General features: G+C 37.2%; 1 protein-coding gene across 1 annotated transcript; it reads right to left on the bottom strand.

Moving 5' to 3' along the window:
- Positions 1 to 204: 204 nt before the first annotated feature.
- Positions 205 to 17,598, bottom strand: LOC141651195 (uncharacterized). Its single transcript, XM_074458916.1, has 2 exons — positions 16,689 to 17,598; positions 205 to 362 (listed from the first exon to the last, which is right to left on the bottom strand). Exons 1-2 carry the CDS (start codon positions 17,596 to 17,598, stop codon positions 205 to 207), a joined length of 1,068 nt encoding a protein of 355 aa, XP_074315017.1.
- Positions 17,599 to 19,816: the final 2,218 nt, after the last annotated feature.

The raw sequence follows: 19,816 nt of genomic DNA, 5'->3' as shown, positions 1-19,816 counted from the left end.
CTTCCCCATGTATACTAGCTGCAACAACTCGTCCATCTGGTAAGCTCACTTTCGAGACATCGTCTGTCCAAACATTCGTTAACAAATCTCGTCTTCACGTCATATGATAGGAAGCTCCACTATCAATCATCCACTCAACATTAATGGTTAACTTCATACCTTTTAGTTTATCATTACCGTCTGGACTCGCACTCAACAGGATCTTCAGTCTGTCAATTTCTTCGCTAGTGAAAGGTAAATTTTGTTGCACGCCTTATGACGCCTTCGACCCTGCTCCAGTTCCCACGGCATTGGCTCGTTGATTTCCCTGATTCCTGCCTCTGCCTCGTCCACATCCACCACGGTTGCTAGTGCCCCCTCTCCTGAAGGAAAAGAAGATCTATATACTCAACATATTCATATATGTTTTAATTTAATTGTCATAAAATTAAATGGTGGATCTTATGCATGCAAACTAATAAATAATATAAAGAAGAAACCATCATCTTACATTATGATTTTCGGATTTAAGGGCACAAGTGAGTTCACCTACTCACTTGTTCTTGAGCTTTCCTTATGGATGAACAAGATTCAAGTATAGAATCCCTCCCAAAAGCATATACCCAAGGAAACTCATAATTAACCACTATTATTTAGATCTAGTAATAATATTAGTTTTACTATAAAATTGACACAAAATAAATTGTATTTTGGCTCTTGAATTATTCGGTCAAGAGGGAGTATATGAGATTTTATTTCTCTAGAAAAATCACATATTGTAGAGATTATGCATTTTCTTACACTAGAAAATTATATTGTGAAAGGAATGAATAATAATAATATGTAAGAGAAAAACTCTTTTTTCTTTTCTTGTGGAATGGCCGAAAAAATGGCCTTGGGTAGCATGCCCAATGCCTTTCATTTTTGCTCTTCTCAAAAGGTAGGTGTGCATGGCTACTACTTAGATATGATAATTGTGTTTTCCACTCAAGATAAAAACACAATACATATCTTACACTCCCTCCTCATTTTCGGTTTTAAGCATAAAATGGAGAATCCATTTTATTTTGTCATTTGTCAAATTTGTCACATGTAACATGTTACATGACATGTCACAATGTAATGTATTTTTAACATATTAAAAATCAACATACTCATAAAATATGTCATTTAAAAAATCGACTAGTAATTCGTAATTACTTGTACCAAAAATGTTTCCAAATTATAAACTACAACATTCTGTATTTATAATAATTTATTCATTCCGTTTCAATTGTTTCTGTAAACAATAATTTCATCTAAGTAATAAAATAATTCGATTACTTAGACCATGTCTCATTTAATCATATTTACAATAAGATACGTAAATTATACTCACAAAATCATCTGTCAATTTTAAGCAATTTAATTAACTCGTATCGGTATACGATCAATTAAATAATCAATTAAGAGTATTTCCCTATAGGTATGACCTAAGGGGATCAACTGATCACCACCGTCGCACGACAGTAATGTCAAACTCTAGTCAACCAATCATTACCGATATGTGTGGACCAGTTGACTGTAAAATATTACATCCCACATGTATTCTTAAAATGAGATTTAATAATGATATTTAAATCATGTGATCGCACTATTGTTGAGGACACATTTCCCAACAATATCCCACTTGTCCTCGACAAGTGTGCGTCACCAATTCTCTTGTCCTATTACTATCTACCACTCAATGCAAGGTGTCTTTCAGGTCGTACTTGCAAGTGATCATATCGAGAGTGGTTTCCTCGATCTGGAGAATAACTGATTGACCGGATTTATCTGTCATAGATACCTTCCGAGCGTGGCCACGCATTTCCAGTTCATTACTCCTCGAGTGGCCCTGAGATATTGTTTGAACCCTGACAAGGGGATGGACAATTCCTATCGCACTCATTCCCTTCGACTAGCCACAGCCATCATAACCCAAAATATGCCCATTTGACCCCATTTACGAAGGTCGTAGTAACACAAATCAAAGTTAATCAAATCGTGCCATCTTAGGTGAATAGTCTTTAGTCAAAAGAATCGACTCATTAGAACACTATAGTAGCTCTCGCCACGACCAGGCTATATAAATTGCCAGAACTCTATAAGCGGTCATAAGGCCCGACAAAGTGTTCCTACATAAATCGCCTATGTGATCGACTAGTCATCTCACATGACTCTATGACACTTGAACTTGCCATCAATCGCATCACACTCTAGTCACTTCGAGACGTCACCTCATACAAGCGACTATGGGCTAATACTATGTTAATCCGGGTTCACTTTAACGGGGTTCAACGTTGTCTCTACAACCCGTTTGGATGTAACAAAGTATAATAAAAGAGTTTTAAAATAAAACTCGAACGACAAATGCGATTATCACACATGAATAGTCAATGCCTGATTACTATTTCATGTTCTATAATCTAATTTGATCTTGTACGTAGTTGTTCATTTCAATTTAATTGAAATGACATGACTCATCATGTTTAGCCTTTGAGAAGGCTTTGGTTAGTAGGTTTTATCAATTTCTTGTACCTTGCTCAACCTTACTACATACTCGTTTTCCTCTGTAATGTATACATTTGCATCACAAAACTTTCTGAGTACGTGTCGAGATCCAATCAAGACATAGGTCCTCTAGCCTAAGAATAGCTCCCACTGTTTTCACAGTGTGCGGGACTCATCCTCTTGCACATCTCATGATTGGAAGTGTACTCAATTTCCGTTATAAATCTCTCTCATTGTTCTTTATTGCCTAGAACGATTCTAGAAAATCTACTTCTTAATTAACATAGCCACAATGGTATCTTAACCATCTTAATGTGTTTTGATTATGGTTTTGTCGGAAACCATGCGCAATCTCAATTGTCAATTGTCACTTGTGTAACACCCTTACACAAAATTGCATCATAAACACTTTGCTTTACTTCCTTAATGCTTCTGCAAGCACTTAAGGGTAATCTTTATAGCTTACTTGGTAAAGATTACTTAAATTCGATTTTTGAAAACAATTCATCATACTCAAGGCATATGAAGTGTTATACATCATTTCTTTTTAATTGATTCGGCAGCGGAAGCAAATGAAATCAATCAAATATGTTCAATTTAATTGAACTAGTCATGAATCTTATCAACATAAGACTTCTTACTGACGCTAATATCATGTGGATTTATCTTCATAAATCCGGATATTCAAGATGTATTATAATACTCCAAAAGTCTTAAATCATTCTCAATGATCACTATGTCATCCACATATCGGACTAATTAAAAAATTCCGTAACTGCCACTAAACTCCATGTATAAACACAACTTCTCGACTTATCGAGAAATGTTTTATCACATGATAAAAATGTTGATTCAAACTCATTGATGTCCTACTTAAGATCCTCTCTTAAGTTTCACATTATCTTAGGATTGCAAGAATCTATAAAACTTATGACATGTATTGAATACATTCCTTCTATTGAAGAAGTGGGTTTTAGATTCACTTGCTGTATGCATATCCTCATAATGAAACACAATCCCTAAGAAGATCCAAATAGACTTAATCATTTCAATTAGTGCAAAACCCTTTGCAACCAATCTTGCTTTGAAATATCTCTTTATTAGTGCAAAACCCTTTGTCACTAATCAAGCCCTTATGTTTCGGATTTTCATGGCTCTAAGCCTTGTATTGAGTTGTGACTTAAACACTCTTATGTAAGTCATATGTTCATTACTTTCTAGAAGTAATCAACTTGAATCAAACAATTTCTTTTGTAAGTTATAAGCTCTTTACTTTCTTAAAAGTAGCATGAATTCATCATTTTTAACAAGTGACGAATTTAACCTCCTAGGTTTTGAAGAAACAATGTATAATGTCTTACACAAAACGTCTCATGTAGCCAAGAAAGACCAATTTCTTGCGACATAACATTCTCTGTGGCATTCTTTGTGACTCTTGAATAATTTCTCCCACTCTATCTTCTAAAAATAAACTTGTATTTTAGAAAGACAGCTTCACGAGCCGCAAACCCGTCGTACTCGTGATAATTGAAGAGGGAAAAATGAGCTTTTGTTTCTTGTGAAAACTTACAAACATGGTACCCTTACCATTTCATATCTCATATGATTCGATTTAGTGGAAAAATAATTTAGACAAAATGATAAAATCCCCAAAAGGATCAAGTAACTCAAAGTAACTTGATCGAAGTCCAAACATTATCGAATAGCGTTTGAATTCTTATCCAATCACACATTATTTCATAATGCGTGCTAAGAGAGATTAACTTGTGATATTAGATCACATTTCCATTGGCTTATATCAAAGTCTTCACTTTGATAATTCCATCACGACTAAATCGTGATTTCTTTAACTCTTTAAACTTCTTTAAAGATTTTTCTATTTACCTGATTAAGTTTCACATTAGGGTCAACTTAAATCGTTGGTAAAAGAGAATGATCAACCTATTATGGATCAATGATTTATAACCTCGATCTCCTTTTCAACCAAAAGGCACGAGATATCTTGCTTTGAATACAAGATACGCATATACCATTAACAATCTAATGGTTTCAAGAGTACTCGTTAACTCTTTGCGTTCATCATTCCAAAATTTTAAGGTTTAATCTTGGTTTACCAATTTGAGTCTTGCATCATCTTCATGATATATCATTCTAGTTTGGTTTAGAATATAATCACCTTGATAAAGGGCTAGCCATACATCAAATCGTGGTGTATAGGGTCACAAAAGTGAAACCTCTTTTGTATCTTAACAAGTTTGTATTCTTATTTAGAGTTTATGTACTTAATAGTCACAATTAAGTACAACTCCAAACCCAAAAACTAGATTTAGTACACAATGACTCTATCTCTTGACATTATTGTTGCTAGTCGTCATATTCTAATCATCCTATGTATCAAGTACAATGATGAAAACCTCCATTGGTTTCTAATATTGACGAAGTAGTACTAGCAAAATTTTATGTTTAATCAAATAAACAATTAAAGAAGAAGGTTCAATTAGATGTCCAACAACTAACTTGTTGATACTTCAATAATTTGGGGTAGTTTCCTTTCTCGTGTCCAACATTTAAGACAATGGAAACTTATCGGTCGGGATTGATAGGTTTAGTATCGTCATTCTCAACAACTTTACCTTTAACATTACCTTGTATCAATTCCATTATAATCTTTACTTCTTGAACCTCGTCCTCATCTTAACGGTTTAAGAGAATGCTCCCACTCATTTCAATGAGTCTTTGCTTTGAGAAGCAAAATTTAATTCATGAAGATTACTCTTCATTTGTTCGTTTTAGTCTTAAAACTTTCATTGAAGTGGTTGCGTTATTTTGGTCAATTACGAATTCTTGACAAAACTAATTACCAAAACAATTTATCGCTTCAAGGTACTTAATTCATTTAAGTACATGAAAAACAATCCATTGTAAGTAGATGTGTTAGTCTAGAATCAAAAAACCTGTTTGATAATGAATAACTTTAATCTATACTCTTTACAAAAGATCCTTAGCAATGGTTCGTTTGAGGTTTTAGAAGCAAATTCAAATTTTGTCTTTAGTTACGATGTTTTAATGGAGATTTGTATCAAAATCGAAATGATATCATATATGAATTGTGGTAAAGAAATAGAACAATATAAAAACGGAATAGTGGAAAACTTAACATTTATCGTTTTATTAATACTTGAAAAACAAGTATAGCATTTACATAGTGACCTCTACCCAATTATGATAAATGATTCCAAGACCCAAATTCATATTGACTTAGGCACGGTGGGGCCGATACATCCTTTATCAATATAACTCGGTGGATTAACGTTTAATCGATTCTACTTTTAGAACTCTTGGTCGATAATATTACATTAACATTTATCTTTAGCCCAAAACACATCCGACAAGGGCACGGTGGGGCCGATACATCCCTTATCAAAAACTTTTGTTGAGTTCAATCCAAATTTCGAATAAATGTGTCCATGATCCAAACCCACATTAACTTGGGCACGGTGTGGCCGATACATCCCTTATCAACATGAATTCGGTGGATAGACATTTATCACCCACTTCCCCTACGTAACAAGGTTTGTACCCGGTGGGGCCGAGCGCACTCCCTCGCGAAATAGGTTTTCATGGTTTCTACTATTCGGTAAGGCTATGTCTCAATTAATTGTTTTAGCGAGAGGTCATGTCAATTTATTATCTATCACGTTTTAAGTGAACTAAAGCGGTGAACTACGATAATTCTAATTGACACGGTCGATAAACTCGATAAAAGAAGATGCATGTTTTAGTTATGGCGATTTAGCGATGCATGCGACATAAAATAAAATGCAAGCATAAAAATAAATAAATCCTAGTATGGCCTTTCCTAAAATAGAAAAACTATTTAACTATTACATATTCGGAAACCAACTCCATTGGTCCCTTGAACTTCGGTTGTGGCACGCATCTCGAGGTAACACCGTCTTTATGTATCGCCATCTTGAAGAAATCCGTCTTTGGGAACTCCGAGATGAATTAAATTACATAATAAATTACATAATTTCCTATTATACATTTGTAACTAAAATAAAATAAATCTATTAAATTACAAAACGGTGATACGAGATCACAATAAAATTACAACCGAATCGATATTCCCATACATTTCGGGAAATACCAATTAAAATCTAAGGCCATACTAAGTAAAATTACATAATTCAAAATTACATAAATTAAAATTATGACAATCATAAAGAAAATGCAGCATTATAATATGTATGAACATGCCCAATTTTATGCTAAATCGCCTTTAATTAGCCAATATCGTATATTACTCGATTTTTACGGATTTGCGTGATTTCAAATTTTACAATCACAAAAAATTACATAAATTCATATTTATGCATAAGTTAATTACCCTAACCTCTTAGGACTCAAAATTTAGTCTTCCTTAATAATTTGACCATAATTAACTCATATTTATAAAATTGTTCATTAATGGACTAAAAAATTACAAAAATAAGCTATAAACTTCAAATAAATCACAAAATTTCAAATAAATTCAAAATTTGAAATTTAAACTCATGAACATTCTGGAAAAATACCATGACACTCATAATTTTCTAAAACTTAGGTTAAAAATTTCAAAATTTTTTCCGGAAAAACAATGTTGCGGTTTATCGGTTTTAACTAAAATAATCATAAAAACATGGAAAAATTATATTCATTAACTTTTCAATTTTAGATCTGAAAAAGATAATAAAATGCAACATATAACGTTTTTCCTTAGTCATAGATTATGTTTTATTAATTTTTCATTAATAATGTCACTATTTATGCTATTTTTCTTCAAAAATCCATAAATCATGCAAAAAGACTTCACTATAGCCCATTATTTTACACACATCTTGTAAAATTTCATGTGACAACATACTAAATTTCCATGACCAGATTCGAAATTTATCTCATATTAACCTATTTTTCACCTAAATCCGAATTTAATAATGAAAAATCCATTTTTCGAGCATAACAAGTCCAAAAATTATGAAAATTTACAGGTTATCTCAAAATAATATATGTGACAACATATCCAAAAATCACTGGAAAATTTGAAGTATAGCTAATTTTAGACCGAAAATGACATTTTTTACTCATATAATCACATTTAAATGCCATTATTGTATAATATGAACAATAAAAATCCGTAAATTTAACCAAAATATACTAAAACATTTTAGGACCAGAAATTTTAACATGCATGAATTAATTTCGTGATATATCATAATAACACAAATTTTACAAGTTTTATATGTTAATCTTTATAACTCGGAAAAACTTTTAACCGATTTGCATGCAAACAACCATGGCTCTTGATACCGATTGAAGGAAAAGAAGATCTATATACTCAACATATTCATATATGTTTTAATTTAATTGTCATAAAATTAAATGGTGGATCTTATGCATGCAAACTAATAAACAATATAAAGAAGAAACCATCATCTTACATTGTGATTTTCGGATAAGGGCACAAGTGAGTTCACCTACTCACTTGTTCTTGAGCTTTCCTTATGGATGAACAAGATTCAAGTATAGAATCCCACCCAAAAGCATATACCCAAGGAAACTCATAATTAACCAATATTATTTAGATCTAGTAATAATATTAGTTTTACTATAAAATTGACACAAAATAAATTGTATTTTGGCTCTTGAATTAGTCGGTCAAGAGGGAGTATATGAGATTTTATTTCTCTAGAAAAATCACATATTGTAGAGATTATGCATTTTCTTACACTAGAAAATTATATTGTGAAAGGAATGAATAATAATAATATGTAAGAGAAAAACTCTTTTTTCTTTTCTTGTGGAATGGCCGAAAAAATGGCCTTGGGTAGCATGCCCAATGCCTTTCATTTTTGCTCTTCTCAAAAGGTAGGTGTGCATTGTAACACCCCCGCACACCAAAATGCCTTACCAAGGACCATTCCAGTGTAAGACGGTGTCACCATCTCGGTTTCCCGAGGGAGTAGATCAAATTAGACAACTAAAGAACAATCATATATTATTAACATGTCTCATACAATACAACTTAATACAATGTCTTTATAATAAAGGTACAACCATAACACTAATGACACTGGCTCTCTAGAACGGTAGCGTGATGACTCGATCCCTCCAATCCCAGCAGCCACAATCAACAAACCTGCTAAGCCAACTGCTCACCATCCCCGAATGGATCACCGCAGGTTTCACAAAACAACAACAACGGGGTCAGTACTGACTAATCAAGTGTAAGACAGAACAACAATATAAACAGCTGATCATCCTCCATCCCAGTCTCATGACCTCGCACAGTAACCGACTACACCCCGAAGGGTGTAGCCCTGCCAGATTACCCATCGCAACAAGTAATCCTCGCCGCCAGTGGGTGACCGCAGCCCATCCCACCTAGTCCAGCTCATCAACGAGCGACTAATAATCCCTGTCCCTTAATGTGCACATCCCCTCCCGTGGCGGGTTCCACGGAGGGCGAACTAGGGTGTGAAGTCACTCCCGCAAGTGACTCCACCACCATCACAACACAACCACATCTACACCGTCACCACAACACCCAACCTCCGATGATCAGCAGATAACAATCATACACAGTGCAATCACAATCCTAAATCAATTAACAGTAAACTGAGTAGGGAAACCCTACCTCATCGCAAAGCATGCAAGACTTCCATTTACAGCCACGCACGACTCCAATAAGCAACCTAACAATGATAATCATCTCCTATTACACAACTATACTCAAAGAATCACTCAAAAGAACACAAGGCAGAAACTCACCTAACATCACACATCGACGATGACATAGACGGCCACCACCCACATCATCCTTCCTCTGCGATTCCCGACATTCCCATGGTGGAGGTTTAAGCTAACTCTATTAGAGTGTGAAGATATGGGGTGATAGGGGAGAGAGGTAGGCTAGGGTTAGAGAAAGAGGAACTGTCGAAGAAATGAGAAATGAAATGAATCTCGCGAACTTGCGTTTATATTAACGTGTCGACAACAACCATACTCGGTCGAGTACAAGAGTACTCGGCCGAGTAGGCTCTACTCGGTCGAGTATCGGGGATACTCGGCCGAGTAGCCTCAACTAGGTCGAGTAAGCAATCCTGTAAACCTCATGATACAAGTCTGATCCCTCACCCATTCATCCCTAAGGTCTGTTTGGTCAACATTAACGGTCAACAATGCTCTTAAATATCCTGGGTGTTACAATCTTCCCCCCTTAAAAAGAACTTCGTCCCCGAAGTTCAGCCCGCACGACACTCTCCTCAGGTTTACGTACCAAGACATTAACCACCCACACCAAGGTGCACAAATTTACACCATCTGACATTACCATCTTACCATCTTACTCAAACACAATCACCTATCCCCAGCTACCCCTCCAAACAATACTACTCACCAACTTTCACATACTCTTACGGAAATTAGTGAACTCACATGCATTCTTTTGCCAAACGCGACACAACTACTATCAACCATACACAAAAGCGAAGCAATACACCAGACAACACTCAACCATACCAACATATCAACATACAAATGCAAACCATACACAATTGTAAACCACTACGATCTGTACACTTATATCAATTATCATAAAAAAAATTGAGTTGAGACACCCGTGCATAGTATAACCTTCATCTTACTTGAATACAACATGTCTACAGCTTCAAGGAAACATGAACGTAAATTCCGAATATTAACATGCCTAACATACATGTGATTCCAAAATCATAGGTATAACTAAATACATATTTCACATAATTAAATGCTTAATTCCGCGACATTACTCTTCCCCTCTTAAAGGAACTTCGTCCCCGAAGTTCACCACTAGCCACTTCCCGTGCCCAAAGCCAAAAGTATTTCATGACGGCACACTGCACTATAAAACAAAGCACAACACTACGCTACAAGACTATACTAACCACATATAACAACACCAAGGAATTATAGAAGTCACCACAAAAGTCGTCACCCCGACTCAAAACAAAACAACAAACAAAATGAAACACAACCGCGACCATCTCCCTCTTTTAGCACAACTTACTTTATGACATTACATACTTGTGGCTTATAAAGACAAAATGTTTCAGCAACCAAGTAGTGTATAACAATAAAAATATGGAATTAATAAGAAATAGCAGCTGGATGCGTAACCCGTTGAGGCGATTATCACTGTAACCAAATATATATATATATACGCATAAAACTTGTTTCAACTACCCCGCTATATGAGTATGGTATTACCTTTCATATGCTTTAATGACACAGTTATTCCCCCCCCCCCAAATAATTTAAGATTCTAGTAACGCACCAATGTTATACCGCGAAACATCCACTAATTCATAGCCTATTCCAACAATCACGTATCCGTGATACGATCATAATCCATCTGTGGAACATGTTATTGTACAAAATAGCAAAATAAGGTATTAACAACTCTTTCATACAATTATCACATAACTTATGCAATTCACTTAGCTATTTCCCTTCAGTTCTCTGTTTCAGCAATATTCGGCCGAATGTGAAAGGCTACTCGGTCGAGTAAGCTCTACTCGGTCGAGTATATGTGTATACTCGGCCGAGTAAGCTCTACTCGGTCGAGTAGTAACTATGCTCGGTCGAATTACCACATCCAGAGAGCTTTTGACGACATTACTTAGAGTATTCACCGTCAACCTGCATCAAATTCTTCACAGCAATATTAAACACAACCAATTCCTAACATACACAACATTCAACACGTCTCCATACGATAATTAAGTAAATAACGGCCTTATGGCCGAGTACAGTCATCCAGCAATGGATAATAAATCCCGAAAGAAATATCCAAAATAAAAGTACGAAATCCAACGCAACGAAACAAATCCATCACAACCAAATAAATCCAACCTCAAAGAAATCAAACCAAATAGTCTAACAACATAAGATCAATAACGAGGACCCTCCTCCATGTCATCATCACCACCGCGCCCAAGTACCGCACTGAACTCCATGCTCTGGAAAGCCCGCTGCTGCTGCTGCCGAGTAGTCCCCTCCTAATCGATCGCGAGTTGGCTCCCCCATGGTCCCGCGAGGTAGCCAAACTCGGTCTCCTCCGGAGGTCTCCGAGAACTCGGGTCAACTCCATAGCCGTGAAATACCCCCGTATCCACCCCGGTCCCCTCCACAGACAGCCTGTGCTAATCGAGTCCCTATGCCCTGGTTAAGGGTCATCTCATGTAGGTTGCGGAGCACCAAAGTAGAGGAGATCCGCTCGGCCAACTCATGCGGCCGCATCTCGGGATCATGCATCGTGGGGTAGGGCGACACTGGTAAGGGTAGCAAGAAGGATAGGAGTCGGGAGTAGAGTAAGAGGGCTCGGATACAACCGGGTCGGCCTAGATCGCCTCACTCCGTGACTCTCCCGAGGTGGGGAGGTGCTCTTCGCCGTCCCTCGTGCATCGTGACAGGCTCGGGGAGGTCCGGGAGAATCCGCGGGTCAATGAGATAGGACTGGGGCTCAGGTCTAGGAATGGCACAAGTGACCCACTCAGCCAAATGATCAACAACAGGGAGATGAGTTGGGTCCGGAAGCACCATCCACATAGTTCCCCTTACTCTCCAGGCATACGATCCATCATCCATCCTCCTCAACCATCGGTTCTGACACCAGTACTGAGCGTCCATGGTAGGCACAATCTCAACATACTCATTCCTCTCAGGAGGTGGGGCCTCAAAATCTGTCAAAGGCCGAGCTAGGCGGGTCACTATGGCCCGCAGCAATGTGTCGGGTCTCGGATCTGTGCCATGCGCTCAAGACTAGAGCACACTACACCAGGGCACTTTGTAGTAGAATGGTTTCGACGGTGTAGGTTGAGGTAAGACATAAGTAACATGACCTCATGAGAATTAAGCTTGCTCACATCATCTCTCGAGTATAACAAACAAGTCATCATCCTCAGAAACATACGAAGGGAAACGTGCTGAACATCATTAATATGCATGGCACTGGCACTAGGGGCATGTCTACCAGTCAAATAAGGAAGGTAAAGGGGTGCACCACTATTCTTGGCCACATCACTAAGGTAATCATCCTCCTCGGCCTCTAATCCCAAATGGTCAGCCAACTCGTCCAGGGTAAGCTCATGATCCTCATTCATGAGACGAAAAGAGACAATCTTTCCCTTCTTATCATAAACAAAAGAGCTCAAAAACTCTAAGGTCAAGTGGGGGTAGGATTTCTTTCTCAGACGATATAACCCCTCCATGCCCAAAATCTTGAAAATATGAAATATGTCCTCCTTGATCCCCAAAGTCTCAAGGATACTAGGGTTAACACAACGGGTGGGGCGAAAAGGACGACGCATAAGAGCCACAAAAGCCTTACGATGATTGTAATCGGAGAAAATTACCGATGGATGTGCCTCCACCGGCGGAACTACCGGTTCGATCTTTGGGTGGACCTGACTCAGTCTCAAGCTGAACATTAGTATGAGTTCTTTTGTTGGGTAAGCCTCTGGTTTTCACCATACTGCAAGAGAACAATTCTTTAACAGGGGATTGACACAAAATTCTTAGCGCAAAAAGACTGGATTTGTTTTCAATTGTAAAACGATTTTAAAACCATACTTTTAAGACAATTTATCAGAAAATCACCAATTACCTTACAATTTATATGATTACAAGCTTTAATTGGTTTCAAATTAGGGAATAATCATCAACAACCAGAAGATTTCAGAAACAATTCGTTTTTTTTTTTTTTTTTTTTTTTTTTTTTTTTTTTTTTTGCTAAACCTAGATTTCAGAAATTGAGTTTTAACCCATGAACTTAATCAATCAAGGCATACACAAGATTGGTTTAGCAAGGAAGATTTCAGAAACAATACAGTTGAATCCAAGAATCAACAAATTAAAGACTAAATATCCATTGTTTTAGCAAGGAAATCGAGATATAGCATACTATTATACCAAAATTTTGAAAACAAGTGAGAAAAATTGAGTTTAAACCTTACCTTAAACTGGTTTGAGGCAAGCAAGAACAAGTGGAATACCCAAATTTTACCCAAAAGCTTGAGGAAGGTAGGATATGGAGTTTTTAGAGAGAAGGAAAAGAAAGATGGGAGGCGGAAATAAGGAAGAAAGGGACAAAAATAGGGTTTTTGTATAACCCGCATAAGTCCTGCTACAGCAATACTCGGTCGAGTATTGGGAATACTCGGCCGAGTGTCGAGTACTCGGTCGAGTATTTAGGATACTCGGCCGAGTGTCCACTACTCGGTCGAGTACCTTTCTTACTCGGTCGAGTTTTGAAGAACAGAAGCGATTAATATTCTCACAAAACGGGCACTCGGTTGTGTAGCTGTATACTCGGCCGAGTATGGTCTACTCGGTCGAGTACACTCATCTACTCGGTCGAGTTTTCCGAAAACAAAGAAGAAGTCGTAACTTTTCATTGTTCCTGCAAAAAATCAAATAATATCGTTCGGAGTTCCGTGCAACCGGCTTGTCACTATTAAAGCTGATTTCTACCACATAAACACATAACAACACGTATATCTGTACATCCATCATCAAACAATCATCACTCCTACCTTCATTCCTCACTATGCCAAGAAACTATTATCCTGTACCCATATGGCATATGTCAACAATCTAATTACGGTACCTACAAGGTTTAGCTCTATATCACATCATCTCTAATTCTGCTAATCACCAGACATACACCTTAATCACATTTACAACGCAGTAATTCAACACACAACACATTCATCGTGAAACAAATAGGTTACCTTATCGCCGATCTCACATTACAACAATTCCATCGCTCACTTCAACTTTTCCACACATACATCAAAACACGTATCACCCTAATAATAGATACACACAACAATCATTACCAAGAAATCAACGACTCTCACTAACTACCCTTTTCCGTGTCTAGCTTAAGTCCGATGGGGCCATGATTTTGGAATGAGGGCGCCTACTCACCCAAAATCTAGCATCGGCTGGGGCTCCCAACGTACATACACCAGGTTCATTTTAATTGACACCCTATATTCATTAGATTCATTGGTTCAGGTTCCAAAATCGTCGGCTCTGATACAACTTTGTAACACCCCCGCACACCAAAATGCCTTACCAAGGACCATTCCAGTGTAAGACGGTGTCACCATCTCGGTTTCCCGAGGGAGTAGATCAAATTAGACAACTAAAGAACAATCATATATTATTAACATGTCTCATACAATACAACTTAATACAATGTCTTTATAATAAAGGTACAACCATAACACTAATGACACTGCCTCTCTAGAACGGTAGCGTGATGACTCGATCCCTCCAATCCCAAAGAAAGCCACAATCAACAAACTGCTAAGCCAATGCTCACCATCCCCGAATGGATCACCGCAGGTTTCACAAAACAACAACAACGGGTCGATCTTGACTAATCAAGTGTAAGACGTAACAACAATATAAACAGTGATCATCCTCCATCCCGGTCTCATGACTCAAGACAAGAATCGACTACACCCCGAAGGGTGTAGCCCCGCCATTACCCATCGCAACGGGTAATCCTCGCCGCCGATGGGTGACCGCAGCCCATCCCACCTAGTCCAGCCCATCAACGAGCGACTAATAATCCCTGTCCCTTAATGTGCATATCCCCTCCCGTGGCGGGTTCCACGGAGGGCGAACTAGGGTGTGAAGTCACTCCCGCAAGTGACTCCACCACCATCACAACACAACCACATCCACACCGTCACCACAACACCCAACCTCCGATGATCAGCAGATAACAATCATACACAGTGCAATCACAATCCTAAATCAATTAACAGTAAACTGAGTAGGGAAACCCTACCTCATCGCAAAGCATGCAAGACTTCCATTTCTGACCACGCACGACTCCAATAAGCAACCTAACAATGATAATCATCTCCTATTACACAACTATACTCAAAGAATCACTCAAAAGAACACAAGGCAGAAACTCACCTAACATCACACATCGACGATGACATAGACGGCCACCACCCACGTCATCCTTCCTCTGCGATTCCCGACATTCCTATGGCGGAGGTTTAAGCTAACTCTATTAGAGTGTGAAGATATGGGGTGATAGGGGAGAGAGGTAGGCTAGGGTTAGAGAAAGAGGAACTGTCGAAGAAATGAGAAATGAAATGAATCTCGCGAACTTGCGTTTATATTAACGTGTCGACAGCAGCCATACTCGGTCGAGTACAAGAGTACTCGGCCGAGTAGGCTCTACTCGGTCGAGTATCGGGGATACTCGGCCGAGTAGCCTCAACTAGGTCGAGTAAGCAATCCTGTAAACCTCATGATACAAGTCTGATCCCTCACCCATTCATCCCTAAGGTCTGTTTGGTCAACATTAACGGTCAACAATGCTCTTAAATATCCTGGGTGTTACATGCATGGCTACTACTTAGATATGATAATTGTGTTTTCCACTCAAGATAAAAACACAATACATATCTTACACTCCCTCCTCATTTTCGGTTTTAAGCATAAAATGGAGAATCCATTTTATTTTGTCATTTGTCAAATTTGTCACATGTAACATGTTACATGACATGTCACAATGTAATGTATTTTTAACATATTAAAAATCAACATACTCATAAAATATGTCATTTACAAAATCGACTAGTAATTCGTAATTACTTGTACCAAAAATATTTCCAAATTATAAACTACAACATTCTGTATTTATAATAATTTATTCATTCCGTTTCAATTGTTTCTGTAAACAATAATTTCATCTAAGTAATAAAATAATTCGATTACTTAGACCGTGTCTCATTTAATCATATTTACAATAAGATACGTAAATTATACTCACAAAATCATCCGTCAATTTTAAGCAATTTAATTAACTCGTATCGGTATACGATTAATTAAATAATCAATTAAGAGTATTTCCCTATAGGTATGACCTAAGGGGATCAACGGATCACCATCGTCGCACGGCGTAATGTCAAACTCTAGTCAGCCAATCATTACCGATATGTGTGGACCAGTTGACTGTAAAATATTACATCCCACATGTATTCTTAAAATGAGATTTAATAATGATATTTAAATCATGTGATCGCACTATTGTTGAGGACACATTTCCCAACATCTCCTACTACCGCCATGCTCTCTTGCTTTGACTACTTCGTATCCATGTTTGTCATAGCAGTTCTCCTCGGTATGGTAGTACTTTTTACAGTGAGTACACTGTGGTGGTACATATGGTTCATCATCGATGCTTCTTCCTCTTGTTGTATTGACTCGAGTCGCCATTGCCGCATCTACTCGCTCTTCCTTGACTTTGGTCATGGAAGCATGACGTTCTTCCCTTAACACTATGCCATACGCATGGGTGAGAGTGGCGATGGGTTCCTCCATTAATAGATTTGTTCGAATATTTCCGTATAATGTCGACTCCAAACCCATTAAAAATTGGTGAACCTTTTCTTCTTCTTTCTCCTTAATGATCGAAGTCGCTGCTCCACATGTGCATTCCTTGGCCTTGCTATAATTTCCTAGCTCATCCCAAATGGTTTTGAGCCGTGTGTAGTATTCGACAACCGAGTCGGATCCCTGTTTGCACTCATTAAGTTCATGCTTTAGTTGGTGCACTCTAGGCGCATTACCCACTGAATACCTATCACGGAGTTCTTCCCAAATCTCTTGAACCGATACTGAAAACGTAATGCTTGGGTGTAATTTCGGATCGATTACATTCCGAAACCATGCCCTAATCATAGCATTACATTGTCTCCATGCGACGGATTCAATACTTTCTTCTTCATCATTACAAATCGGCTTCTTTACTTTCCCTTCAATGAACGCCAATTTGTTTTTTGCATCAAGACCGTTTTTGACGGCCTCTGCCCAAAGATCATAATTGTTTCCGTTGAAAATAATTTGCGTAACCATTAAATTCGGATTATCCGAAGGATGTAAGAACAGTGGTGAAGTTGTGGGAATTGTCTTTGGACTTCCCATGCTACCTTTCAATTTATCGTTACCTTTTGATTTATCGTCTCCAGTCATACTTTGGTCGACTTAGAAGACAATATCAGGATCGTTTGTTTGTTTTTTTTTTACTGCTCACGATACCATGTGAAAGTTTGGAATTGAGAAGAACAGAATTCTCATTGATGAAAAAAGCAACGTACATAGGTTTACATATATACTCATAACTTGCCCTAATCATATCTTTTGCTATCCTAAATATTAGGTAACAAATAACAACTTAACTAAACCTACAAGATATGTATAACAAAATATACAATCATATCTCCTAAAATAAGGGCATAAGATATTTACATTCTAACATAAACTCCGTCTGCGTCGACAATCTTACCGTTGGTTCGTTCATTACTTTTGATCGAATCATGGACAAACTTGCCTCACCTTTCATTCATACTTTCACTCTCCAAATTCAGGGAGGTTTTGATCCGCTAAATGATCGCCATTTTTTACTCGATCGATGGATTCATCAAATTTGTGAACGAAAGGTTCGTCACCTTAATTTAGCATTGCCCGAAAGTGTTAGTCTCCACACACACCGGGCAGTGGCTTGTATTTTTCAAACGACTTCGTTGGTGTCGATCAAATTGAGGTGCGGGTTTTGTACCAATAACCTTCAATTAATTCCGTTACCTCATTTGAACAAGTTGGACATACATATCCTTCCATGGAAATGCGAATGGTTGAGTAAATTAATTGAGGTTTGTCCTTTGCTCGAGGAATTGTCTTTCATGGTTAGGTTTACTGCGAACGATCCCCTTTTTGTTCATTGTTCGAGCCCTAATTTGAAACGATTGTCGGTGGATTTATTTGCTTCATATAATCCTAGTAATAATAAAGTGGTTATTATTGATGCCCCGAAATTAGATTACTTTTTTGCTCGTGTTCCAAAGTCATCCACATTCTCCTTTTGTGATAAACCGGTTAGATTACAAGAAGCAATTATTGAATTTCAGGGTGAACGTGTTATTTTTAACGAGCTACAATTTAATGTGCTCGACACATTCACGGCCTTTCCGAATTTGACTCGTCTTACATTGAAGATGAAACCGTATGTGTAACACCCCGTATTTTATTAAGTTGGATAAAATTCTTTTAATTGCTATTTTGAATTTAATTACATCATTTAACGATTTATATATATATATGCTTAGCTAATTAATTAATTTCATCATAATTCGATACGTTAATTTTAATAATCATTAATAAGTTTATTGAAGTTAGTTCGAGTTTATTTATTTAATAATTTCCGTTTCTTTACGAGTCCTTATGAAAGTTGTTTTAAGTGAACCCGAGATGGATTTTGGGAACAAAACTGTCCAATTAGCTATTTTGAGCTTATTTCACTAAATTAGCAATTTTTATTAATATCCGTTAGTTTCGTAAAAATCGCTAATAATTCGATTCAAGCGATATTGTATTATTTACGTTAACTAGCTGAGTTTATTTTATTTTCACTCACTAAATTTATTTATTATTGATTCCGTTTTATTACTGAAACTTTTACTAAAACCGATTTTATTAACTCAAGACGGTTTTAAAAACGAGCGAAATTACTTAACGATGAAGAAAGATACGTATAATAAATAGCGAAAAAGGTGTCGTTGTCTCATTTCGTAAAAACGCACGTCTCTTTTCTTCTTCTTTGTTCTTTGTTTTCTTCTGCTGGCGAGTTCTCTGTCCTTTCCAAAATTTGATTTGTTAATCGACGTCGGTGCTTCGTTCCTTATCCGTTTTCAACTATTTTTGTTCCATAGCGCTCCTCTCGTCGTTCTCGTCATTCCGATGTAAGTAACATTCATTTTCGTTATGTATTTCTACAAACCCAATTTATACTTTCGGCTTTATTTATTATAAGACAGTTGTAGATGCTAAGATAGACGGGCTGGTAGAAGATTTGTTAGTCATAAATGATTAGTTCAATCGGAAAAAGGTAACAATGATAGGTTACTCAATATTACTTGTAAAATATGTTTATTTAGAATGCTGGTTAGTCTGTTTTATAGTTGAGACGGTGTATAATTATATATAGGGATCATTATGGATGTTAATTAGTCAGTTGTATAGTTGAGACGGTGTATACTGATATGTGGAGATGATTGAGACGGTGTATACTGACCTCTAGGGATCATTTGGGATGCTAGCTAGTAAGTGGTATATTTAAGACGGTGTATGCTGACATGTAGGGATTGTTTTGGGATGCTATTTGGGATTTTAACTGCGATTGTATTGTGTCTAA

The sequence above is a fragment of the Silene latifolia genome, chromosome 4 (assembly GCF_048544455.1).
Source record: "Silene latifolia isolate original U9 population chromosome 4, ASM4854445v1, whole genome shotgun sequence".
Taxonomy (NCBI): Eukaryota; Viridiplantae; Streptophyta; class Magnoliopsida; order Caryophyllales; family Caryophyllaceae; genus Silene; species Silene latifolia.
This window is presented reverse-complemented; position numbering and strand designations above follow the sequence as displayed.